The sequence below is a fragment of the Aquila chrysaetos genome, chromosome 9 (genome assembly GCF_900496995.4).
Source record: "Aquila chrysaetos chrysaetos chromosome 9, bAquChr1.4, whole genome shotgun sequence".
Taxonomy (NCBI): Eukaryota; Metazoa; Chordata; class Aves; order Accipitriformes; family Accipitridae; genus Aquila; species Aquila chrysaetos.
Genome location: NC_044012.1, coordinates 38,396,957 through 38,423,331, shown reverse-complemented (window position 1 = coordinate 38,423,331; position 26,375 = coordinate 38,396,957). Strand labels below are relative to the sequence as shown.

The window sequence follows — 26,375 nt, the reverse complement described above, 5'->3', positions numbered from 1 at the left end:
GGAGAGCTACAATATCCTAAGCTGCCTGGACTGTACCTACGTAAATAAAGATCTTTGACTACCAAAGTCAACTTTCTGGTTCACCAGGTGATCTAACTCCTTCACAAAGAAAGGCTGGGCACCTAGTCCGGGAGCACACTCAGGAAAGGATGATCTGACAGTATCCAAGTACCACAACCTGAAACAGAAATTCAGCTGCTCTCTAAAGTTCCATCTGAATGGGATTTCAACAGGCCACAGTATTACTTATCCAAATTAGCATTTCCCTCTCTCTCTTTCTGTTCATTAACCACCCACCCACAGCTTGGGGAAGATAACAAGAGCCTTGCCAAGGCAATGACTCTCAAAGGCTTTGTCTGGAACGTCAGCAAAAGCACTACTACTGCAGTGATGCTCCAAGTGACAGTATTAGTCAGAGACAGTTGTTAGTAAGACTAGTAAGTACAAATTTAGTAAGTTAGGACAATCCTAGTTCTGATGGTATATTTAATATACATCTATTGCAAGTTGTCATGCATGGAAGAAACTAAAACTGAATTAAGCTAAATAAATATTTTGAGGACATCACATATTGTGCATTACACAGGATTTGTTCAATACTTACCACAAAATTACGAATTGATCTGTGAAAGATTGTTCCATCATAATAGTTCTTCTTGCACAATTTGATAAAGTTTTCACATGTTCGAGGTGTCTGAAAGAAAAACTTACGTTTTAATTAAGTAATACCTTTAGACAATGAAATTGGTCATTACACTGTTTACAAGAACCACTTTTCATTTGTACCATACAAAGAAACAATCATGCAGGACTTGGAAGAGGAATATGTCTATGTATACAGAAAAAAAAAAAAGTAATATATGCTCTTTTAAAGTATACTGGAGAGACACACACTGTGTTAAATAAATTAAACCCAGACCTTCCAATTAGCACAAAGAAGTGTTGAACACTAGCTCAGGTAACATGAGCTCCCAGTGGACATAATGATGGTGAAAGCAGGTAATGTCAGAGACTTTCAAGTAACTTAGTTCCAGCACTGTATCATACTCCTGTTCTAAAGGGGGACTTCTAGCACTGAAAAAAGTTAATTTCCCAGAGTAAGAAAGAATCTGACTTTTCTGCTCCACTGTTTCAAAGTGAGCAAACTGAAGCTAACTGGGAGAGAAGCATTTGGTCCTCTTCACCATTTGGAACTAAAAATGGGACTGAACCCACAACTCACTGGACCATAGGAAAAATAAAACAGACAAATTGTTTTCAAAAATCTAAAAAAAAAAAAAGATGTTAAATATATTGCCAACTTCTCATTTGCTTTTACAGTGCAAATTAAAGCTATTTATTTGAATTTATGAGCCATGGCATACAAACAGTACCTTCTGAAAACCTTTACTGTCTACCTAATTATCCTTCCACTGTAATTGTATGGATTCTTTCCTCTGCAATACTAAAATACTTTCAGATGTACAAATACTAGTACAGAAACAGCCTGTTTTCTATACTTGGACATGTTTTCCAGCCCCACTGTGGATTATGTGCATAAATATATTCCAGTTTTACAAAAGAATACATCTAAATAATTTCCAGTTGTTACAGGCCTTGAAAATATCCTTATTGTTGTATGTGCTTGCAAGTAAAGCCCCAGCATGAATTGCAATGTCTGTAAATGAACACACACAAGACTTGAAGCCTCTTTCTGAAAGACACTGATTCACTTGGCATTGGTATTACATCATTCTTGGCCTGAGAGCTGCAGAGAGACAGGGTGAGACTGAGCCACGCAACCTGAAGTGACTTAAAAGCAAAAAAAAAAGGCAAGCCCAATTACAATCATTTAATGATGAAATAACCTCTATCTTTTTAAAAGCAGATCCGTAAAAGTATTCATCAGGAACCATACAGAACTTCAATTTTCTGTATTTTCTCATCTGAAACACAATCACTCTCACCCCTCTTTATTGACACTGAGACGTCTCTTAATTATCCAAACAAACTCCACCTGCTATTATAAATTCTTCACAATGATTCCTTCTTAATTACTCTACACAGATATAGATGACAGTTGTCAGCTTGGCCATAACTGGAAAAATGAACAAATTCTAATGCAATCTTACATCAGCTATTATCTCAGATTTCCTATATAATTCATTACTGGGTTAAAACGATAATGGTACCATAATGGGTTTATGGTAGAATGCCACTAGGACATGTATTTCGGTAGCATCCAGAGGGCAACTCCTAAGTAAACATATTCCATAAAAATTGTTTCAAGCAATAGGAGGTTTTCCTACAGTTTCAATGTTTATAGCACATTTGAAATTTTTTCTTTGAATTGGACATATATGCTTAAAAATAATCTTTGTACATAACCTTTCAAGTAAAATTCAACCCCTGAAGAATCATTTGTGCAGTCTATGCTTCGTTTATAAGACAATATCATAACAACCTTGATCCTAATGTAGTGCTATTAGTTATAACTCATGAAAAATGTCACTAAGGATAAAAATAAGTTTAAAAAATTTCTTTGTGAATCAGAAATGGAATCAGCAGCTTTTAGCCTAAGGCACTTTATCTCATGAGAACCGAGCACTCTTTGGAGAGACATAGTTAATAAGTTCTCTGGGGGGAATACAGCAACCTGTAATTAATTTTTTAAGAAAAATGAAATCAGGCAAAAGACTGAGTCCCCTAGGAATACATACCAAACTGTTTTAAATTTGCACAAAGTTGATAACCCAATACAGATTTCCTATTTATTTTCAAAACGTGATTTATAAAATATACATCAGAAAAACTGGCTCTAGTAATGTATTTTTTTATGCAGGACCTATGCTGACCCTTCTCTCTGAATGGATTTCTGGTTATTATACCTTTTTCCAGAAACAAGCTTTTCAAATGCAACTGCAGAAATATTTAGTATACATGCAATAATAATTTCACTGCAAGGTTTTCTTTAAATAATTGCCACCAAATTGGTTCCCATGGTCACCTCATGCATCATACAGATACATTTGGCAGGTAAACTGTTCCTTAGCAACGTTACCATCAGCTTTTATGGTGCTTTTTAGTAGACACAAATAAAACGGTTTGCATTCAATCAGTAATAAATCCCAGTTTCAGTTGGTCTACAATATCTGGCTCAGATTATCTGATTTATTCAAAGCAGTTAATGTTCTTGCCGAATCTCACACTGCCAAGCACATTTCAAGCACTTTTTTAAGCAGCGTCCTCTCCAAAGCAGGAGAAGGCTTGAGGTTTATGGGGAAGGTGTAGATCCTCAGTAATGAAGTTGCGTTCTGCATTGACCATATAAACAAGGCCAGTCTTTGAAGTCTTTGTTCCAACTACGAAGACTGATGAGAAATATATATAAACAAACCTGACATTGTTATTTGAGTGTAAGATCTTGTAGAAGATGTCAGACTCGCAGTCTTGGAATGCAAAACTATCTACTTCTTCAGAAACTTCCTCCACACCACTTGCCTCACACCATTTCTGAAGGAGGAAGAGCTGGTCAAGGCACCTGGAAATGCAGAAGTGCAGGAGGCAATGCTGGTTTCTTGTTGCCTCATTATTGGCAATGGGCTCCAGGTTCTCCTTTTACTTCTGGCTGTTCTTGTCCCAAATTCACCTCAACAGCAGCAGCTAACTTTCCCCTCTTCATTCCTTTTACATTAAGCAGGAAATGATTTAAATTATTTTAATTTGCTGACTATGACTTAGGCTTATATGTAAGAAAGACAAGGGACAAATGCTACCTTAATTTGTTAACCTGTTGATCTGAAAGCCAACGACAGAAAAAAGGTTATGTTTTAAATCTACTGCAGTATCTTCTCAGAAGGATGCAGTGACAGTCCTAAGAAGTCAAATTTAAAAATTGTGGAAGACCTTTCTCTCCAAAAAGTGTGGTAGGACAGCCCTGAGAAATCCTCCTTTACTTCAGTCAAGTTGAGATCATGTAAGTGAATGCAGTGTCTCTGTATGATGTCCATCAACTTAAAGACACTTCTCTCTCCAAATGACAGTAAGAAAAATCCCCTTATTTATACCAAAAATTAGTCTCCCGTTCCAACTATGCTCCTTATTTATTTTGTAGATGCCAGATAACTGTCTTTCAACTGTTGAAAATTCACACCAAAGACAAGTGGTAAAATTTTAATACACAGTTTGAGACAGAAATCCAGAAGAATACTTATTCCAGAAGATGACACAAATGCTTTTCTTGGCTAACAGACATGTATATTAAATGGGGCAACAGCCCAATGGTTTTCTAATTATGTTTAAGTCTCCATAGCTAACACACTTAGTAGGTAACTCTACATGGAAATACCAGCACTCCACCAGTTACTAGGCCCAGACAAATTTCAGAATTAAAGACAGATTGCTACTAAGAATGACCATGCAAGCACAACAGTGACAAGAGACTGATTGTGAAATCACGGATACTGGGGAAACACTGACAAAAAGAATATACGATTTAGAAACCCAAAGAAAAACAGAAAAAAAACCCTGACTATAAAGTTCTAGAAGTACAGATTTAATTTGGTTCCACTTTTAAGTATTAACTGAGCCAATTTTAGTTTCCTTTTTGCCAGCAAGGGTGGCTCCAATCCAGGCAAAATTAATCTCTCTTGCTGCACCCCAAGACCTGAGGGGTAAGACTAACCAAGCCAGGTCAAGCCTGATTTCTCAGTTTGCAGCTGTCCTTTCTCACCACTTAAAATGGGTCATTACATTTGTAAAATTTACCTTAACTCAGAATTTGTATTGGGCAGCTGAAGAGCCAACCAGAAGTAGATTGAAAACCTGCAGCGCTCCTGTTGCCAAGGTACAGGAGATGGGAAAGGGAAGAGCTTCTGAGTCGTTGCCATGACTGCAAGGAAGAAGGCTTTACTATGCGAAGAGCTAATAATTTCAAAATGCTTCATCCCTTGAGGATCTGCATGAACCTTGAAGAGAAATTTCACACTAAGGATTCAGAAGCTGTCATTCGCACATCTGTGTAATTTCCTTGTGCTAATTCCACTTCCCTTTTATTTCTTTTTGTCTCTCTAAATTGGATGAACTGTAGCACTTTCACTAAACTACAGAGCCTTGATATATGCTCATTAACCCTATGTTTCAAAGCAGAAATAATCTGAAATAATGAAAAGCTCATTCCTCACAAATTAAAATTGCATTCTACAGCCTTCATCTTATCACACAAATGCCAGAATCCCACTACTAAGAGGCATGAACTAGTGATGGAAATTTCTAAAGCTTCAAACGAAGCCTGCAATTTTTTGAACATAGATCTCCTTCAAAATGCAAGGTGGATTTTGTTTTACTTTAGTCCATTTACACACTTTTTTTTTTTTTTCCACATAGAGCATTTTCACTCTTGTAATTGTTGATTCTAGCAACTCTTCTAATGTGTGAGCCCATAAAAAGCTGATTTGGTAAGGTTTAAACTCAGTTCTCCCTATCCCTTTCAATCTCCAATCCTCACAGCCTACCCATCCCACAGGAAAGAACTCACCCTAATAAAAGCTTGGCTTTATTTAGGGCTTAGTCAGAGGCAACTGTAATGGAGCAGTTTCAGGAATCACCATCTATCAGGTGCAAGTGTCTGTTTCCTCCCACTAAATCATGGAAACAAACTGGACATACAAATGTTGTCGGTGCATTTCAATGCATAATACTGTACTGGAAGGCAATTTAAGCTACCCTACTTTGCACCAATGGACTAGGAGCACACTCCATTTGTTTCAGAGCAAGAGGGACAAGAAAATCCAAAACTCCACAAAGCCCATTGCAAAAGCACGGGGAGAATTTCAGTGTGGGAAGCCCATGACATTTCCTGCAGGAGAACATTTACTATAGACCTAAACATCACCCCCTGCCAGCTCCACTTTCCTGCTAACAGTTCCCCTATGTGCGAGAGGGGTTGAGCCCGTGACAGGTTATGGTGGCAAACAACAGCTGCCTATGGTGGTTCAGTTCAAAAAAGACACAGTTCATATAAGGGACACTGTTCTCAATCTGGTCATACAGTGAGCAAATGTGTTTGGGTCAATTTGTGATCTGTGATAAGAAGAGCACAGTTCCAGTGAGAGAGCACTGGGAGAGATGAAAGCATTAGGGCATTGTGGGGTAAAACAGTTGGCCAGACTCATATTAAAAAAGAATCAGAACAAGCAAACTATGCCTCAGGTAATAGATTGCTGACTTGATAGCAAATATTTGCCTATTTTGCTACCTCAAAGCCTCAAAGTTTGCTTAGAACAAAGAGCAGAATTATTGCATTCTCATTACACAGAAACCCACTATAATTTAATTAGCTATTTAGCAAAGATTCCAGCAGATAGCTAAATTTCACTTTTCAAAGGCATTTCTTCCACAGTACTGACATTAATGATGCTACCGAAAACTTTCAAAGTCTGAGCAAGATGCTCAGCTTAGACAAGATGCCAATAAAAAAATTACATACTCCAGTTTTATTTTTCACTTTTTTGCAAATACAGGGACAATCAATCGGTTTAGCTGAGCACAACTCAAGTTAAACAAGGCATCTAATTCACTCATCTGATTCCTCAATGTTAACTACTAGCTCTCCAGAGGCACAGTCATCATCCCTACCCACGGTCATTACTTTTCCTCTAACTTTTATTTATTGCAGTGGTAGAAAAGAAAACAATCCTCTCCCCCTGCTCAAATTTGTCAGTCACATGATGGTTGAAGAGCTTGTCAGACAGTGCGATGCAGGGCTGGGTGCTGATAAGGATGGGGCTGGCAAGCATGACATAGCACTGATAGGTACAGTCTAAACGAGGATGCAATTTTAATTGCTTGAGCAACCTCCAGCAGCTGTAAAACTTGGGAGTATCGCAGGTTCTGTGGCAGCTCCTTGGCATTTTGTCAGTGTGTAACTGACTGCACATAAATTCCACCTTTTCAGAGGACGCAACCTGTAACCACTTCCACACTAGACAGTGAAGCTCTGGTAGCTGTCAGCCTCCCAAGGTCACCCTGCTCTCATCAGACGAGCGAAGGTACAAACAAGAAACATGTCAGAGAAAGATGAAGAGCAGCAGCTGTGTAACTCCAAACCGCCCGCCTCATCCTCGGGTTCGGGATCACTAAGTGGCAGACACAGCTGGTATGGGATGCCTGCATCATCAAATGTCAAAAAACAAGCAACAGAATCCCATAACAATCGATTCCCTCCCCACATACAGCTTGTCAGGGGGGCTGGGGAGGTAGAAAGGTCCAAATGTGCAAAATGCTTTCCCACCGATTACCCAACACCAAAGGCTGCCAGGAAACTAAGCAGAGACAGCCAAGGGCAGCAAGCCCCACGGTGCAGGCAAAGGTTCACAGGGAGGTGGCTGAGCACCTTCCTCAACTCCATGTTGAACGTCCCATTCAGGCACGGGCAGGGAGGGACATCGGGGACTCCCACTGCCCCTTCACTGCTGCAAAACAGCACTGAGGACAAGCGCACGATAGCAGCATCCAGATAAGGCATTTCCTACTAATACCTCACATGAAAATGTTTCTCCTTTCTCAAGCATGGCTGTTATGCCCCCAAAGTTAAAAATATTTAAAACATTAGCTTCTAGTCACTTAAGAACAACCTATAAGCAACCTGTTAATCAATATGGCTGTGCACAGCCATTCTACTCTCAATCACACAGAAGAGCAATAGAACTGTCTGCCATTGTAGCACTTGGAGGAAAAATAACAACATCCTCTCTAACAAACATTTTTATCCAGCTGTTCTCCTACTGGAAAAGAACAGTTTTGTTTGTTTTTAGTTTCTGTTGACAAGAACTTCCAAAGTTGGAACTTGCAGCTCTTCCTACAATGACCTATTTTGATGAAAAAAAAAAAAGAAATAAGTCATTTACAACCACGCCAAGACCACTGAACTTCATCCCTACAAACATATTACTGAATGAACAGACACTGGTAAAACATCAGCCAGTTATTTGCCAGACAGTGCCACGATGATGCTGACAGAAAGTGAGTAGAATGGATGTTTAAATCAGAAAAAAAATAAGATATTTGGGAAGATGGGAACCTCGTCATGCCAGGAGGTCAAAGGGTTTTTTCAGCAACTCGCTTGTTTCCCACTGGAAATGGATAAGAAGTTCACAGGCTTCTGATCTTCAGAGCAGTCCCTTGCACAAAAGGAGAGATGATTTCAAAGAACAGGGGCTGGATTACACATTTATAGATCACAGGCATATTTAACAGGTCAGAGGGCCTCAAAAGATTAAAACATCAGTGTTTGTAGAATAATGGCTTCTTCAGATAGTTATGCCAAGACATCATCATTAAGCAGAGTTTGCCAGGTCCTAAAACCTCAAAAAGCATTTGTGGAGTGCTGGATGGAGCTTTGAAATCCATCTCGCGTTCTTCTTTGTTATGCCAACTTGCCCTTAAACCTTAAAGTATTAAGCCTGAGAGAGACAGGCGAATTTACAAAAACTGTTGTGGCAGTTACGGATTAGTATTCAATTACTGCTATCGGCTTGTGTTTAACCACCAGATAATTATCCCAGAGTGACCACTTGTATGAGGAGAACTCAAAAAGGAGAGAAGGGAGATAGTACACCAAATCTCTTGTTCATCATTTTGACAGGGTCTTCTGGAGTGTTAAATTTTTTTACATATATATATTTCCATGGCAATGAAAATAAAAAAGTACAAGCCCTGAACAAGAAAGCCTCAAAGCAACCTAGAGGCAAAGACAGGAATTTTTATCCCCTTTCACAGGTGCAGAGACTAGGAGTCTGCTACTCTGTCTATTCTTATGCAGGGCTGCTGATTCCAACAGGCAGCCCAGGTTATTTGTGTAGCTCCACTCCAGCAATCAGGCATCTGCGATACATGTTACTGCCTGGGGATTCAAAATTATGCCCATATTTATTGCTCATTGTGAAATAAAAAATGGGATGCCACTGATTTAAAAAAATCCGTAACCAAATGACATAGACACATCATGCAGCAAGTCTGTGGCAAAGGCACAGAATTCAGGGTTTACCAGCTCCTAGTTCTCCACTCTAGCTATTACAACACACTACTTTTCTACTCCCTCATCCAAGTCAATTTGACTTTGCACAGGGTAAAGCCTCCACCCTGCCTTAGGAGGCTGCTCCACCACCTACAAGATATAACTGCATCACTATAGTGACTAATACAGCAGAATACACATGGATGATACAGACATTTGTTCCCAGGAGCATCCTGATTAAAGCAGCTAAAAGGACTTGAGGAGACTAGAAAAATCACAGTAAATAAAATACAAGAAATCCAGCGACATTCATTGCCTTGCATCAGTTATTTCTTCATCATTTATTTGTCTGGCAATGCATAAGACTAGAGCTGAAAGAATAACACTTGTTGGATGCTGTTAAATCTTCTGTACTTGCCAGAATTACTTCTGGCAAGTACAATTTTTGTAAATTTGTTTCCAATTAGTGTATACAACAAATGTTGCTTATGCCCAGCTGAACTCAGCTTCCTGGAAAATGGCCCTAACAAATGGCCATCTGATTAGTCCCCATCAGGAGGAACATACTGTATCTGAATAAGAAGACTGAGAGAAAAACAAATGGCAACAAAGAGTACTAGGCACACCACTACAATGCAAAGAGAGAACAGTAGTGTACCTTTGCTCATTTGAGGTACAAATTCAAAAGGATGGAAAAAAATCCAGCTTCTCTTCCAAAGTCTTTTTATTGCCTTTTCTCAGGTCAATGACTTAAACCACAGATCATCTTTCTGGAACCTAAGTGAAGTTTTCTGATGCTCTGAAGAAGTAATTTCAAACACAGAAAATATCTGGATTCTAGCCCTATTTCATGCTCTCTTTCTAAATCCTGTCACAAAGTAACTGATGACTTCAATCACACTGCAGCACTGATTTCCTCCCCTGGATCAATACAAAACATTTCTTGATTAGGTTTTTGGTGCTAGGACGAATCCCATCACTATCAATCTTGTTGATTGGCACCTTAAAGTACAAGTATATGAAGATCTCTAGATTTATTTTTAAACAAAAGCTTCCACGTGTACATATGGACTGAACTCCAAACAATTCATACTGCCAGATAGCTCACAAAAAATAGGGGAAAGAAAGAACAGGAGACAGAACAGCTGTGAATGGAGAGTAAGAACCCAAGCAGCATACTGAAGACAAAGAGATACCGGGTAGACTTCAGAAGCAGTGCAGACTGCCAAGTGCACAACTGCAAGAATATTTTGCTTAAATACAGCCCATAGGCATGAAAATACAATCGAAGACTCAGTTGACATAAACTTTAAGACAGCAAGTACGTCACTTGCTGTTCTCTATTTCAGCAAGAAGACTTCACCTCAAAGTGTATATTGAAATCTAACCTGTAAGACTATTTTAAAATGTAATTTGAATTTTGCAAGTCCTACCTCCGGACACAGGTATTCATTTGTGATATTTATATAGCAACTTCATCCTCAAGCTTCCTAAAGCATTTCACGATCATGTATTTGCAGTACTGTGCAAATACAACCACTGCTAGGGTGGCTTCCATAATAACTAGAACACAGGATATCAGTCAGCAATTAAAAAAAGGAGCCTGTGGTCAGGTCAAGACAACAACCAGGCAGGCAGTGTTCACTCTTTAAAAAGCAAAGCTAAGCACCACTGTAATATGGCTTATAAATCATATACTTGCTCCTGCAGTTGCACTTCTTGAGAGAGTAGATGTATGAATTCCCCAAATCACACACAGTTCATCTGAATTTAAACAGCAATGACAACCTAATACTGTTATTGGCGCTCTCACTCACTCAAGTAGCACAGATCTGTGTGCCAAATCCAGGGGTCCCAAATCTGCTGGTGATCTCAGTGTGTATCAATACAGTACTCTGGGCTGAAATTTTTTTCTCCATTTCTTTCTGAAAAGCTGGGGTACTACCCATGCCAACTATGTTAAAAAATCATGAAGGCTGAAAAGTCAGGCACCAAAAAGCCTGTGCAACATTAATTAGGGCGAGCATTATGATACAGTGCAGTTCCCCCTGACTGCATTCAAAGACCTTACCCACATTCTACACTTTTGCAGGAAAACCAAATCCTGCATATAAACCATTTCACTACATAGTTCCAAATAGCTCCCAGAACTGGTTCAGCTTGTGCACTGAATAAGCCAGGAGAGCTGATAAAAAAACTCAGCATATGATTAATTAAGACTATTACCATGCATATTCACAAGCAGGGTGAACTGGATGTGTTTAGAAAGGTTTGATTTTGGCATTTCCCCATTTTCTATGTCTGTCTTTGCAATCTCAGTAGATCCATTGTAGCTGATCTGTGTATATGTTTGTGACCTATATATGTGTTATATGTTTGTAAGATGTCTGTGCTATCTGCACTAAGCTACCTTATGTGCCTAACCTCAGTGTGATTCAGGAAAACCAAAGTTAGAAGCACAAACTCCTTATATAGTAAAGGGAGAAAAACAAGTGCCTCCCGGAAGAACTGATCTAATAGACCTAGGATGATGACCTAAAGTGGATGTTGTGAAAATCTCCTTAAAGCAGCAAGTTTTTCCTACTTATTCTAAATATATATCTTTTTCCCCTCTGCAGTGCCAAAGGTCTGCTTAATTCACACAGATTTAATCGACACAAAGAAATGAAAGAAACAGATGGGCAGAGGCCAATGTTCAAGCATGTCTGTTTGTGTAAAACAGTGCACACTTCCAATGTGTATATGAGGAAGCAGTGTGTGTGAAAGGGAGATGAATAGGAATTCATTTGGAAAAAAGGAAACACAATGGATATCATACAGGAAGTTTATAATGGGCAATTGAGACTGGGTCCTCGGGACTGAGTGACACTGGTCACACATGTGGCCAAAAAACCCACGCTGATAAGAATAGCTGCTGTCAGCCTGCATTAGCCAGGAGCCAGTTTGAGAACATATGGCAAAACAAATGATTCAATGCAATCTGCTCATTCTGCTGCTTCCCCCAAATATTGCTGTACTAACATCCTCTGCTTTTTGCCTTATTACATAGTGTTACTATTTAAGAGCATGGAAAACACCTGTAGGGATGACAGAGACCTACAGAATTACTAGCACGATAGGCTGCTGTGGAGATTCTCATACTGTTTCCATAGATCAGCTTGAGATGTTTACACATTTTCCTGCTCCTTACTCACACGAGAGCAAGAAGAAGAAGGGAAAGCTAGCAGGCTTGTCCTTTTCTTTCTCCCAGGCAAAAAAGGATGCACTCTCCCAGTGCATCTCTGGATTTCACACCAGGCACCCCAGCTCCTAGCCAGCACCACTGTCCTTAAATTCTGTGAGAGTCACAACAAGCAGAAGTTTTACAATTTAAACTCCTATTCACATCCTTCAACTTCCTAAACCATCTATTTTCAGGCCTATAATCTCCTCAGATAAAAATCTCAGTAAACAAAGGAAGGTTTGGCCTTTTTACATTGAAAACTTCTTTTCCTTTTATAGATGTGGTTGTACACATAAATAAGCAAGCACACTAGCAAGCAGTGACGTCTGAGACATCACTGTCGCCACAACTCATCCGTCTATCATAAGTTTTGCCATGTTTATTATTTTAAGAGCCACGAGAAGCAGACTGTATTGACTGTAAAAAACTCTAGTCCATTTTTTTTTTAAATGAATGTTTACCTCTTAATGGCAAAGAAGATGTTTGAAAACAGGGACCTTCAAAACTGAGACAGCAGGAAGCAAAGAACATATTCTAAGATTTTCATTTCGGTTTGTTCTGTAGAGCTCAGGATTTAGAAGTAAATCTAACCATTTCTGGGGATCTTAACTACATGTACTCAGGCAGACAGACTGCTCTCAGTTTCACTGAGGTTCTTTTCCTGGTTCTGCCAGTAACCTGGTGTGTAACCTCAGGTTATTCTCTCTTCTGTGTGCTCTTCTTTTTTCTATCTACCTTCCTTGTCATTGTTTGGGTCACTATAATCCTGACCCTTTGAAGCTCTAAACATGTACCTTGACATGTTGTAAGTAGTCCACTAAAATGTATGGGACTACTCACAGAGAACATTTATACATATAGTAGTATAATATATAAAATAATGTATATACATTTTACAATGGAGTTTTGTGTATGTATGAAAACACACCAAAACAACTGAAAGCTAGTTATTTGTCCATATCTATTACAACTACACACTATTCCTTTCTTTGGACATTTCCATTGCCAGCTCACATTCTGTTCATTATCTAGAGACGTTCATCTTATGGGGCACACAGTACCATATCACAGTGCAGCTCCAAGTTTAGGTCTCCTTTATTAGTGTGAAGTCGCACATAGCCCTTCTTCTTCACGTATTTGTATCTTACAACATCTTCTTCAATAGCAGCTGTATCAAAGCAAAAGACAATAATTAGCTCTCTGGAAGCTCACTTACTGATCTTTAGAAATCATGAGAAAACGAATTGCTAGATTCTGCTGTCTGACCTCTTCCCCTGGGGTACTAGGTCTTCAGGGATTGTACTCTGCAATTTATCTATGATAACCTCATCTTAATCTCTGTGCAAAACACTTTCCATTATAGAAAACCACCAACTCCTCGAGAGCCAACAATATCATCTATATTTTTAAGTCACAGAAGCATTCAATATTACAAACTATAATTTTCAAGTAATGTCCACCAATCACGAAAGTTACTTTGAAACCAAATTGTTTCTTGTCAAACTTGGAAGCCAAGCAGGTAGTCATCAGTCAACCACAAATTGCTGACATATGAGGACCTACCCAGTTCTGAAAACAAATGAAGCTGTTACTGGAAACATTACTGGAAAGTCAAACCAAAGGATTAATCTAGGATGTTTCCACTTCCATTTTGTCAAAATGTCCAGTTAGTCAGATATTTTCAACACTCAAAGAGTCACCTGCAAATCACTGTAATCCACTATGTAAAGGAACTGAACTTGGTAAAAGTAGTTTTAGCAATGTATTCAATCTTTGCCTAAGTGTATGACATACTTCCTACATTTTAGTGCCAAAAGCCAGACCTTTCTTTTCAACTGGGAATACTAATCGCTCAGCTATGTAATCAATATTCAAATTAAATAAATTCTATACATTTGTGTTTAGGCTGGAGAATGAAAGAAAAACTTTCTTGTACTAAAGCGCATTTTTGTGTAACCTTGAAAAGCTGTAAATCAAAAGTTATCACCACAAAATTTGCTGTCATTCTAACCAATACTGGGTTAGACCAGGAAGGGGGTAAAGATTTTGTGTGCTATCTGAGGAGAGATTATACTTAATTCCTAACTTACATAAATGGATATCCCATTTTGTGGTCCCCAGGCATAGAAAATACCTCATTCATTTCAGTCCAACATAAGTAACTGCCATTCAAAGCCAAAGCTAATTTATAATTGCTCCATTATTTTCAGAATGAGCTCACTGGAAAGTAAGGATGTATCTACTCAGGGAATACATTTCCATGGCATCAGTACTGACCAATTATCAATGCATTCCTTCAGTCCTCATAAATGTATGTGTGCTAGGGAACACATTTAAAACTGGAAAGTAAATAAACAACTTGTAGCTAGGTAGTTCTGGTACCTGCTTCGTGGGTAGTTTCAGGCACCATTGCAGTGGAGGTAAAGGAAGCACTTACTGCTCCAGTGGAATAGTGAGCCTGTTCACAGAGAAAAAAGCAGGAGAAAAAGACATTAGATCTTAGAATTTATCTACTAAAGACACTATATACTACAAACACATAAATGTCATCCTTCTGAAGGCAGACTTCTGCTCTAGCTCCTATAGAAACAAACAAATGCATGATGCAGCAATAACTCTCTATCTGTTACCCGTAATATTTGCTCTGATGAAACTCTAGTTAAGGCTGCCCATGTGCTGAGCTGAAGGGGCTTATTGCTTCCACTACAGTTTAATACATCATTACGCAAAGATTCTGTTATCAGAATTTATTTGTACGTCCACAGGTGGAGATATGAAAGGAGTACTGCTGGCAAGACATCTGTAAAATTCTCCAACGTTGCTGAGTAAGTGGAAGGAAAATCGAGTGAACCGCAGAGGTACGGTGGAGGAAAGCAAACCAACCCCCCCCTCCCACACACAGCCCTTCTGCATGCAGAGGCACTGTCCCATGGTTCCCAATGTCTATTCTGAGCTTTGTAATTCTCCTGCAGAAAGGAAATGTGAACGTCACACATGGATTTTGTAGTAAATTACAAAGATCTAATAAAGAATTAGTAAAGAATACGGGTCAGGCCAATGCTTTGTCAATAAGGTTACACTGCATCCTATGCAAGTTTATAATTATGCCCATCCACATCATTACCTGACAATCTGACTCTCCAACATGTGTAGAGCTCATCGTTGTCTCTCACCTCTTTTTTTCTCCCTACATCTTTTGTTTTCTTATAACACTAAGATGCCCTGAAAAAGGGGCAAATGTGATCCTACTCCATGGTCACATATACTCCCTAATCTGTCACTAAGCCTCCTCATTAAAAGCCATATGCTGCATTGCTATTCCTTTTCGTGTAAGTGTAATCAAAGCATGAAGACACAAACATCCCAGAATTATTAAAGGAAAGAAGAATACTCTGTCTTGCCCATTAAAAACAGCCTTTGATGTAGGAAATCTAGATGCAGATGAATTATTTCTCTTGACAGACACGAACACAGAGTAACATGCACCTGGAAGAACATCCTTTAAAATATTCCACTAAAAATCCTGCATTCTAGTGGAAAAAGATGGAGAAGCAGCTGTGAATGATTTATATATTTGACCACACCAGAAGAGATTCACTTGCACAGCCCTTAAGGTGTGTTCTCTCTGCCAATAACTGCAGGAAGCAATGATAACACAAATTCAAAGCAAGAGATTACAACCTGGGAAAAAAGGTTCTGCCAACATATACATCATAACCACATCATAAAGATTCTTCCTTCTTATTGTGCTCCATTTCTAAAATGTTTGGTCGGGTACAATGATTTAACAAAGAGAAACTCACTGACACATACAAGGTATTTCTAAGGAATCCCAATGATTCTCATATTCTCATCCATGACAAATTTCCATGTAACAGAAACCAGAAGGAGTAGTGTCTGTTTATACTGCAATATGGCCTCTAAGCTGAAAAACATCTATTACCATTTCTGAAGAAGTCAGTCAGCGCCAAACCACAAATTAAGTCAACTTACTGCATTCAGTTTATCCACTTTCTTCTTTTCAGGAGCCTTCATAGTAGCTGCTAGAATATCATCACCTTTGAATTCCTTATAAAGCTCCAGTAAAGTCTCTCGGGTCTCTGTATTTGTATTTTTTAAATAGTAAGATGGGTCTAATTTTGCTTTTTCTTCATCTAGATAAGACAAAGTTAAATCATTCAGAGTTAAAAGAAGAATTCTATTTTGTTCTCCTTCAGTTTATTACATATCTAGTTACACAAAAGTCTTCCAGATATTATCTCTACTTTTTTTTTAAATAAAAAGGTCTAGTAACTATATTTATTCCTGCAGAAACAGTAACAAATAGCAATGCATAACACTAATGACAGTATAACTTGAAATATAGCACAATAAATGCCAATACGATGAAGTATAATAAAAGAAAAAAACAATTTCAAACCAACTACTGCAAAAATTCCTTTGAAACCACTAGAAAGTATCTAAGTTCATGCAAGTCTTGTAAAATTTTTATAGAATAATATAGACAAGATATAGTTGGGTACGATATAAACTTCTGTCCTTTGTCTCGTCACTGAATGGCCAGGCCTGTGATGCAAAAATCCCAAGATCAGTTCTTTAATGTGATACCAGGGGGACAAGGCTGGTGGACTGGACTGTAGAAATTGATTTTTAAATTTATTTATTTTTTTAATTTTTACAAGTTTCACTTGTTCTCTGTCTTGGTATGCCTACTATCTGCTGGATATTAAATATTCCATCTCTGAGATAATACCCACTTATTTTTAGCAGGTAAACAGAAAGAGAGATGCATGCTTGCAGAATTAGTAGCTTTTAAAAAAAAAAAAAAAAAAAAAAAGAGAGATGAGATGAGATGAGATGAGCATAATAAGACCCAGAAAAACACACCATGCTTAGAATCAGCAATTAGACCTCATTAGAAACAGTTCTAATGGAAACCACAAGGGCAAAGGAGAATTTTTTTCCTTCAGCAGTTTAATATTAGCAGATATTACTAAGCATTTAGCTATCCAAAAATCACAAAAGAATTGAGAAGTAAATTTCTTAGAAAACTAGAACAGAGAAAAAAAAGAACATTTTATTTTTTATTATTAAAATTATTTTGATACTGTTTTAGAAAAATCTATATCAATGTTTAACTTGGAAGATGTCCATTATTACCCAGACAGAAGGATGGGTAATACATTGTTGATACACATGAAAGAGAGCCTAGCAGACAGGTACGGAAGATGTAGGTTTCCTTGTCTTGGTTCTGGTACAAGGCTAAGGGACCTTTTGGCAAATTATTCTTCCCCCTCTTCTCACTTCTCTCTCATCTACCTACTCTTTAAGGATATGGAACGCTTTCTGTGTTTGCACAGCACTCGATAGAGACAGTTAATGATTTCTCAAAGAATCATGTCTTTGCTTCAAAATTTTTTAACACCTTTTGATGTATAAAGGACAGTTTCAACAAGCTATTCATGTTTCCAAGAAGCTTTCAAAGTTACCACTAGCCACTGAGGGACGTCCATCCAGGAAACAATGTCAATTCCATAACGTCTTTCGAATTTGCATATTTGGGTTGGTATTTTCTCAGCCTACCTTCAGTTCATCCTTACCTGGATCAATTACTTTTATGTTGTTCTTAACATGAAAGAAGTTTGAGACATTGAACTTATCCAGGTTTGTTGGATCCTGAAAATAATAATTAAAAAACCAAATATCAGAGAGCTTGGTACGCACCCATTCCATGCAACAGACTAGTTTGAAGGGCAGACACCACCGTAATAAATGAATAGGGAGAGACAGAATAACTTCCATACTCCCCAAATCACAGAAAGACAAAAAAAATATAAAGCAATCAACCCCAACTGACATCAGCAACGAGCCTGTTCACAGTAGGCTCCTTAGGGACCCGGAATTTAGTTCCAAACATATTACACATATTTTGCCTACAGAAGTTACTAACAGAACTACGCTGAGTCTACCCTTTCCCAGTGAGAAGAAACAATGAGAAGCTGCAATCGCCTGATTCTTTGCTTCATTCTGTGGTTTGGTCTAAGATCTATGCAAATTCACATTAGCTATCTCCTTCTATTTATAACAGTGTGCCTGATTTGCACGTGCTCTATGAACTTTTGTAATGCATTTCAAAATACAAATAAACCTCAGAGCAAGTAAGTCTTCACAGTCAGAACTGGTTTGATTTTTTTTTTTTTACTAGTGAAACCTGTGCTTACAGAATTACATGTAAAAATAAAATAAAATAAAATTAAAAGCAACAAAAAGTGGCATTATGAAAACTTTATTGAGTGACCACTCAAGGAAAACAGCAAAAATACAGTCCATTAACTGTAAGTCTTTATACTATCTCTAGGCAACTTTCTGCATAACTTTGACCTTTTGTTAGAGAGAGTGAGTCAAGGAATGCCTACTGGTGATCTAGGTTACATTATACCATTATTAAACAGTCCTTAATCCTCTCTTACAATGACTTCAAGGTTTTTTCCTCAAGCTCCTCTGCAGAACTGAAAGGTCAAAACATCAGCCCAGGACACCCAGTCATTTCTGGAAATTCTATCTTACAGAAACAATTCATAATCTAAAATACCAAAATATCTTAATAACATGCAATAGTTTCAAGTTCAGCATAAAAATAATGCAACATATTATGCAAAGAACCATAACACTGACATGAGTACTATTATCCTAAATGAATTTAACAAAGCTTCTCAGACCACCACTGTTAGTAAGACGTTCTGACAATTCCATCTCTGGTAAAAGTAATGATTAATACAAGCAGAGCTGGTAGCTCCATCACTTATTAAATGATCTAATTATGCTTTTTATTCATCCCTGAAATGGTACGCTTCCACCAGAAAGTGCATTTTCGGTTTTACTGCTAGTAGTAAAACCAAAACACATTTATGAAATCAAGCTGTGTGATTCTGTACCCTAAAGATGACCTCCTGTCTTTCTGCTGTCCCCTTTCCCAACCACTATATAATCATTTTCTGTTGTTTCCTGCGCCAGTCTACCCTTCCAATAGATCTTCATCAAGACATGGACTGCCAAAAAAACCAGATATTTTATCTTTAAGATCTTGCATTAGAAACAGATAATCTTTAAATAAAACTACTAAGGAATAGGAAATTTGGACCTGTTTTTTAACCATTTTTGTATCCTCTGACACCAGCACTTAGGTGTATTTATTATTTATTACCTCGCATACATATTTATGTATGTATGAATAGAGATAATTTCAGCCTTGCTCTCTGACAGTCAACAAGATGCATGGAGAAAGTCTGGAGAAAGGGCTCAGTGTGTTTCCAGAAGACACAGGTTGCCTCCTTCCAAATACTCTTCAGTAATCATGAGCTGTAGCTTTCCCAGACGGAAAACATTGCCTTGCACGTAAATGTACCACTTCAAAAGGTGAAGGAAGTAAGACTGCTTACCTTTCCAGGAAAGGAAAAAAATATATATATCTGTGTATTAATATTAATAGAGACAGATGGATTTATAGCAATCCACATGTCTGCTGTTCATGGCAAAGCTGAAGGGCAAGACTGACTCCTGAAACTGACTTTTCACGGAGAGGAGGGAGGGCAGGAGACAGCAGTAAAGATGAACCAGAAAACACCTTCGCTATATTCCTATAAATGAAGCTTCTTGATTTACTGATTTATTGATTGTTTAAAAATAAATAAAAGGATATAACAACTGCCAGTGCCTTATGAAACCATGTGTTTTGTGCTCAGGGTACCAAGAATCAGATTAGTTCAAACTGTTTCACAGCCACAGTTCATTCAATTGTTTACCTGGCTTAACCAGCCTAATTGCAGGCATTGAGCAATGCCGTTAACTCGGGCAAAAATGTTTAGTGTCTCCTTCCCTGCAAGGGATTGCTCTGGGCTCTCCAAATTGCCGCTAACCTCCCCATAGGCAACGCATCCATTATGGTATGAAGGACAGCAGAGGCCACAGGGCAGCTCCCTCTCCTTGCAGACCACAGCCATCCATCTGCTTTCTGAGAGACCCGAGACAACCCCAAGCCCCAGAACTGAGACAAAGATCCTCCGCACAAGGTCCTTCATCACATTCAGGTGGGCCATTTGTTCAAATGGAAACCTCGACACAGGTTTGATTTACAGTGTTGTCCCTTGTGTTCCTGATTCTGCAAAGCAGGAGCCTCAACACACGTTGAGAAGGCAGACAACCCACGCGCCTACTCCAAAACCAGTTTCCCTCTGTCAGTGGAAAAAACCCTCAAAAATGGTTCCTTAAGTTGAAATTTGAGTGTCATCTTACATAGGACACCTAGGACAAGCAGTTGACATATTGATTCCTCTCTCTAAAATACAGCATCATGATACACTAGAAGTTTGATTAGAATTAGTTTGATTAGAATTAGACAAATGAGCATACCAAGTGACAGTACTGTGATGAATAAAGTTAAACACAAGACACCATTTGCTTCTACCATCCCCAAGAGCAGAAACACATCTGACCAGTCCAACCTGTGCAACAGAAGACACAAACCATTTCCCTACTGATGGTACAGAGTCCTACAACACAAGATACACATTTTTAAAATGTAGGTCTATGCAAATTTTGAAAGTGCACATGGTCTTTAGACATATCACTTCAGGAAGAAAACTGTCTAAACACTAATAATTAGCCTGCCAAGTCCCTCTCGTTGCATCCATGACAGTTACTGGGCACAAACTCAGAGCAGTCCAACCAAAACACCGCAGGGACGGGCAGGCGGACGTACCCGCATTGTCAAAGCCTTGAGCTTTAATGAATTAATGGCCTCTCCTGGTCAGAGAAAGGCTGGACTCATGGGGATGCTCCCAATCCTGTTAAGATTAAGGCCTAGAGCCCAAAGGCCTAAAGAAATAAGTTCTGTGTAAGTGTGCAGAAACCAGAAAGGAAGATGAACCATGAAGAGTAAATTGGCCTACTTTTGTTTGTCTTAGCATGTTTAAAAATATGTATTCAAATTACTATGGGTAGCAGTCTCAGGGTTTTTCTTATTAAGGTTACAAACCATAAACTTTAGTTTAGCAAATTACTAGCACACATACAGACTTCAAAGGGTTGCTAACTATCATGACTATTAAAAATCTCATATTTGACATTTTTGTGAAAGCTGAGCTCTGAAAACAAGTAATCTCAAGTTTTATTTCACTTGTTTTTTTCCTATCATTTTCCACTTTCACCTACTTAGGGAAACAGCTTAAACTCTGTTAATCTTAAGCACCATACACACAACCCCCCAAAAAAGCAGGTTAAAACCAGTGCAGTTTTAGACCATGTGATTTCTCTGAGGCCCAATTCCTCTCTTACTATTTGCTCGGCCATGCTGCATCCCTAATTATCTTCAGGACTGTTACTTTCATACGCTGACCATGTCTCAACACGTCACTTCTTTACCAGCCACTCTGCACATGCATTGTGCAGAGAGCCCTCATCCACAACCGAGAGGAAATCTGCTCTGACCTTCTGTCACACAAAGAGCAAACGAGAAATAGCTGAGGAGTGAAATATCAATTAACAGTGTGCAGCTCAGCTACCTCCAACTTAGCTCATTAGTTATGCTTCCTGCCACAAATGCCAATGGTGTTTAACAGCTTGTTGGGAACCATGTCTTGTCCATTGCTGATTAGGTTATACAGAAACAATAAAATTGACATAAGGAAGAACACAACAGTATGAGCCTTTTTTTTTTTCTTTTAATGGCAGCAAACCTGTTTGCATTCTACCCAGATTTTTATTTGTTCCTATTTCTCCCAGGAACCACCCTCCATTTCTGTGGTGCAAAGTAGATGCATTTGTGAGCGTGCATCTGTCAGGGAAGGCTCTCAGCAGGGTGCCGTCAGAGGACTGTGCCTATTACCACTGGCACAACAGGGTTGGGGGGGTTTACTGCAATTCTTCTGGTGAAGAGGAACAGACCACGTCTGCTTCTGCTTTACCTGCAAGGACTGCTGTTGAGTGGAGCCACACTTCTCACCAACTCCCCTCCCCTGCCAGCATACAGCCCAGCTATTGCTTCTAAGAGTTTCCAGAGCAGGAATAATTTCTGCTGTATCTTCACAAATTTGAGAGCCGTGGTTTCTGGTTTGTGAACAGAGACACAGTGGAGGATGAAGAATTGACAGGGGGCTAAAGGGGAAGTTGTTCTGAACAATTCCTACCAAATGGGATGTGAAAGTAGGGTATTGCAGCATTCTTAAGTTTTCTCTCCTCTGGATCCTCTCACACTTGTTGCGATGGGAAGAAGTCCACAGGACTCTCAGAGCCCACCACCATGTCCAGCAAAGCACTAGCTCACGCTGTTTCTCTCTGTGCATCTTGAGCTGGGGCAAGCACGTGCTTCAGCCTGCTCACTCTTACACAAGTGAATACAGATTATACTTATTTATGTGCTTGCTATTAAGTTCCACATCATTACACAAAGAATAATTTGCAAAATATATGATTGAAACACACAAAGAATTTACAGTAACTGTAATTAATAATAATTTCTACCAGACTGTTGGCCAGATTTTGTCACAAAGATTAAATGGTGGACAGCAGACCTTGAGATCTAACCCTGAATTATACCACCAAAAGAATTTACTTGGAAGATAACTTCAAATTAGGTTAAACATTTAGATTGAAAACTAGCTGAAAACCTGTAAAACATGGGACTGAAACAATCACCTACTTCTGAATCGCAGTCTAATGCAATCTTATTTTGTCAAAACTCTTTCAAAGCTATACTGAATCCTACCTTTAAAACAGTTGCAAAGTTAAATGATGAACAGCAATGCACCAGAATGGGAAACAGAAGAAGGGGGTAAGAACACTGCAAACGAGCTTCAACAATACCAGCCTTCCTATTACAGATAACCCTGTCCCCACAGATCTCTAAGTGCTTTACATCATACCTTATACATTAAGTGTAACTAATAAATCTTGAAGTACTTGAGCTGTCTGTCAGCTGGTAGCACATTCATGACATTTGCAAGGGATGCTAAGTTAGGCTGAGCTGATCATCTTTCAAGGTAAAAGAATACAAGTGGGTTTAGAGTTACAGGAAACACAGACAAAATACAACAGAAATACTCCATTTAGAGGAGATACGAACCAGTACAGCTGAGAGAAAAATTATCTGAAATAATAATAAACCATAAGGAGAAAGAAACTTGGAAAAAAGTAACACCAGCACTACAGATGGAAAGCTTGACTTCAGTTTGTGGCAAGACCACACAGCTAAGAAAAGGAAATTTCAACTTGAGGGTAGAGAGCTACAGTCTAAAAAATCCAGTCATATTAAGACTGCTAGTGTCTAGGAAGAGTTTAATATGGAATAATGTCACATGTATTTCTGTTGTTATCAGCAAGATATTAAACCAGAATCCATGACATCTTTTGCCTGAATAACTACATTCCAGTTCTGGTAATGTATCTTGCACACCAGGATATGGTATTATTCTTTACCTCCTGCCCTGAGGGGCTGGATAATATCACCATATGTTGATGAAAAACTGCCATGCTCTACCCCAGGACATTTGCATTTCAACAGAGAAAAAAGCAATTTCTGTATATGTAAGTGCAGGAAGCACTGTGGATTCCTTTACAAAGAGAAGTACATCATAGATCTAACACAGTGTTATTAAGAACTAAAGTTGTGATTTTCCTTTTTTGAGTTCCAGATCCAAAATAATTTGTCCTTTTTAACAAGTAAACTTAATAGGACACAATTAACCATCACTAAAAGCAAAGCGACCAGCTGAGATGGTGCTCACCAGAAAAGATAACAGGGATGGATTATGATTACTGTTTGAATAATGTTTAGCAGCAAGACCAGAACAAAAAATTTTATGCAATTCTCTCTCTTCTGGAAAGAGCAAAATTTTCTGGTTTTGTTTTTAATTATATACATTAGGAGAGAGAGGTCAAGTTTGAGGTCAATAGCTATTCTGGTAGAAGAACATCCCTAGCAGCTGTAGGATTGCCCTTTATGTATCAACAAGGAAAAAAGTGATCATACAAATAATCTGTAAACATACATTATTCAAATTTTCCATTTATCATGTTGTATTTCACTAGCAAACACAGGTACCCCATCTGCTTCCTAGGACATTCAGAGTCAGCCTCTGGAAATGCTATTTCCTATTGATAAACACAGCTATTACAGACGGTCCTATTCAGCTGTTATTTGCAAAGCAAAGAATGTTTTTTACAGCAACCTCCTTTATATCTACCTTTTTGCCAAACAGGAGGATCAGTGTTACCAACTCACGCTATTCCAGCTCTCTCAGATACGACAGTACTCAATTTACATGGGGGAATGGGAAAACAACAAAGTGATAAATTTCAACACAGAATTGAAAGGTTTTTAAGAGAAACGGGATTTGGGATAGAGCTCTAGAGCCACAAATTGAAACAGAACAGATTGCAGTCATGAACTCTGGCTAAGAAACAAAGCCACAGGTGGTAGAGCTTGGCAATATGAAGCCACCATGCTGCCTGCAGTGTTGTCAACAAGAGAGCTTGCAGAGGAGACATTGGTCTGCCTTTCAACAATTTACATGAAGAAAATACGATGAGAAAATAACGACAGATTCCTATACCACATATAGATAAGCAATTTTCATACCCAGGCTGGTCATACCACTTTAGGTTGCATTCTGGCCTCAACAAAGCAAGTCAGGGTAGGGCACCATTTGATTAGGAGAAATCAAGGTATACTTGCAAGTTTGCAGTGGGTGTTGTGCAGTATATTAAATGGCTTACTTCTCATTCAACACCCTGAAGCCATTTTAGCCTGTTTGTTGAAAATCCTTTTTTGAAAAAAAATACTTAAAAGCTAATTGGGTGAAGGGTCAAACTTCAGCTGGCTAACAGCATTCAGATGGTCAAAATCTCTTCCAGCCCAATCCCAAGATGAGAGTACCTTTGCTATTTCTAAACTTACTTGAGAAGAGTATACCACAGGATTGTACACTACAGAAGTTAACACCAATCCATAACGAGTTGTTTACTTAAGAGGAACAAATCTACTCAGAGCATTACCAACATCATCCTAAATGGAGGTGAGAGAGGTACAGGCAATGTAAGGCTGTGACCTTCATGTAGCTTGCAGGATGACTGTACCAGTGACTGGACAACTATCATAATCTACTTAGTTTCTGTTACCAGACATATTCGTCCAAGCAAGAAAGAAACCAAACATGTCAAGAACAGAATGAAGATGAAAAATATTGATAAAAATCCACACAGGGAACATCTAAATTGCTAGCTATTGCTAGATTTAGGGGACTATAGCATCTGTTTGCTTTTATGAAAAATCAAAGCTAGGCATGTAACAGGAACACACTCTTTATACGTACATTCCATTCCAAACCTACAAAACATACCGAAATATTTTTAAATGACTGCACATTTCAATTATTTGTTCAAAATAATTTGGTTTTCCACACTGATGCACAGAAACATTTTTAGTCACTCATGTTGTCTTTTTTTACCGTTCCAAATCCATTAGCAACCATGCAGTTACATTCAAATAACATTCTGTTGGGAGCTTTCAATCTGAAAAAGCTATGTTTTTTGCTTCCATTGGATTAAAAACATTTTACTTTGTTGCATTAGCTTGAACCGCTACAAGCCCAAAGGAATAGAGGAAAAATATTTATAAACATGCTGTTCAGCACTGGGGAGTAGGAAAGAGGGGATATATTTCATTTAAATTTAGACATAAATGAAAAATATTTTTCTATTCAAATTAGACTGTATTAGTCTTGGTTAGTGGCAATTAACTGTTCATGAGATGCACACTAATTCGTGACTCCAATAACAATGACCTTTGAATCTTTTTTCCCCTATTTTGAAATCATGCAAGCTTAAAAATGCCTACTTTTAAACAAAATTTTTAGATCTTTCGATACTAAACATCATCTGTAAATAACTATCTTTTACACTGTGAAATTTACAGTGCTGTTTTAATTTAGGTTTTAATTCTGCTAAAATCAGTAAAAAGCCAATATTGGTATCTATTCAGAATAAAACCATTCTAAGCAAGCACTTAAAGAAAATCCTCTGTTTTGCTGCTTATTTTACTCTACATTTAGAGAAACTTTCTATAAAAAATGCTTTTCTGAAGCTTTGACTTTTTTAGGCATC

The 26,375-nt window shown here is 38.3% G+C and overlaps 1 protein-coding gene across 3 annotated transcripts in view; it reads right to left on the bottom strand.

The window, feature by feature from the left end:
* PPIL2 (peptidylprolyl isomerase like 2) overlaps positions 1 to 26,375 on the bottom strand; it is a 74,146-nt gene that overhangs the window by 26,870 nt on the left and 20,901 nt on the right. Inside the window, exons 9-13 of one of the 3 annotated variants that reach the window (XM_041126377.1) lie at positions 17,819 to 17,894; positions 16,212 to 16,372; positions 14,601 to 14,676; positions 13,280 to 13,386; positions 605 to 706 (exon numbers count right to left, since the gene is read on the bottom strand). In XM_041126377.1, the coding sequence (XP_040982311.1) occupies positions 605 to 706; positions 13,280 to 13,386; positions 14,601 to 14,676; positions 16,212 to 16,372; positions 17,819 to 17,894 (522 nt within the window). The remainder of the gene's footprint in view (positions 1 to 604; positions 707 to 13,279; positions 13,387 to 14,600; positions 14,677 to 16,211; positions 16,373 to 17,818; positions 17,895 to 26,375) is intronic. The other 2 variants (XM_030024457.1, XM_041126378.1) reach the window with 2 other exon arrangements.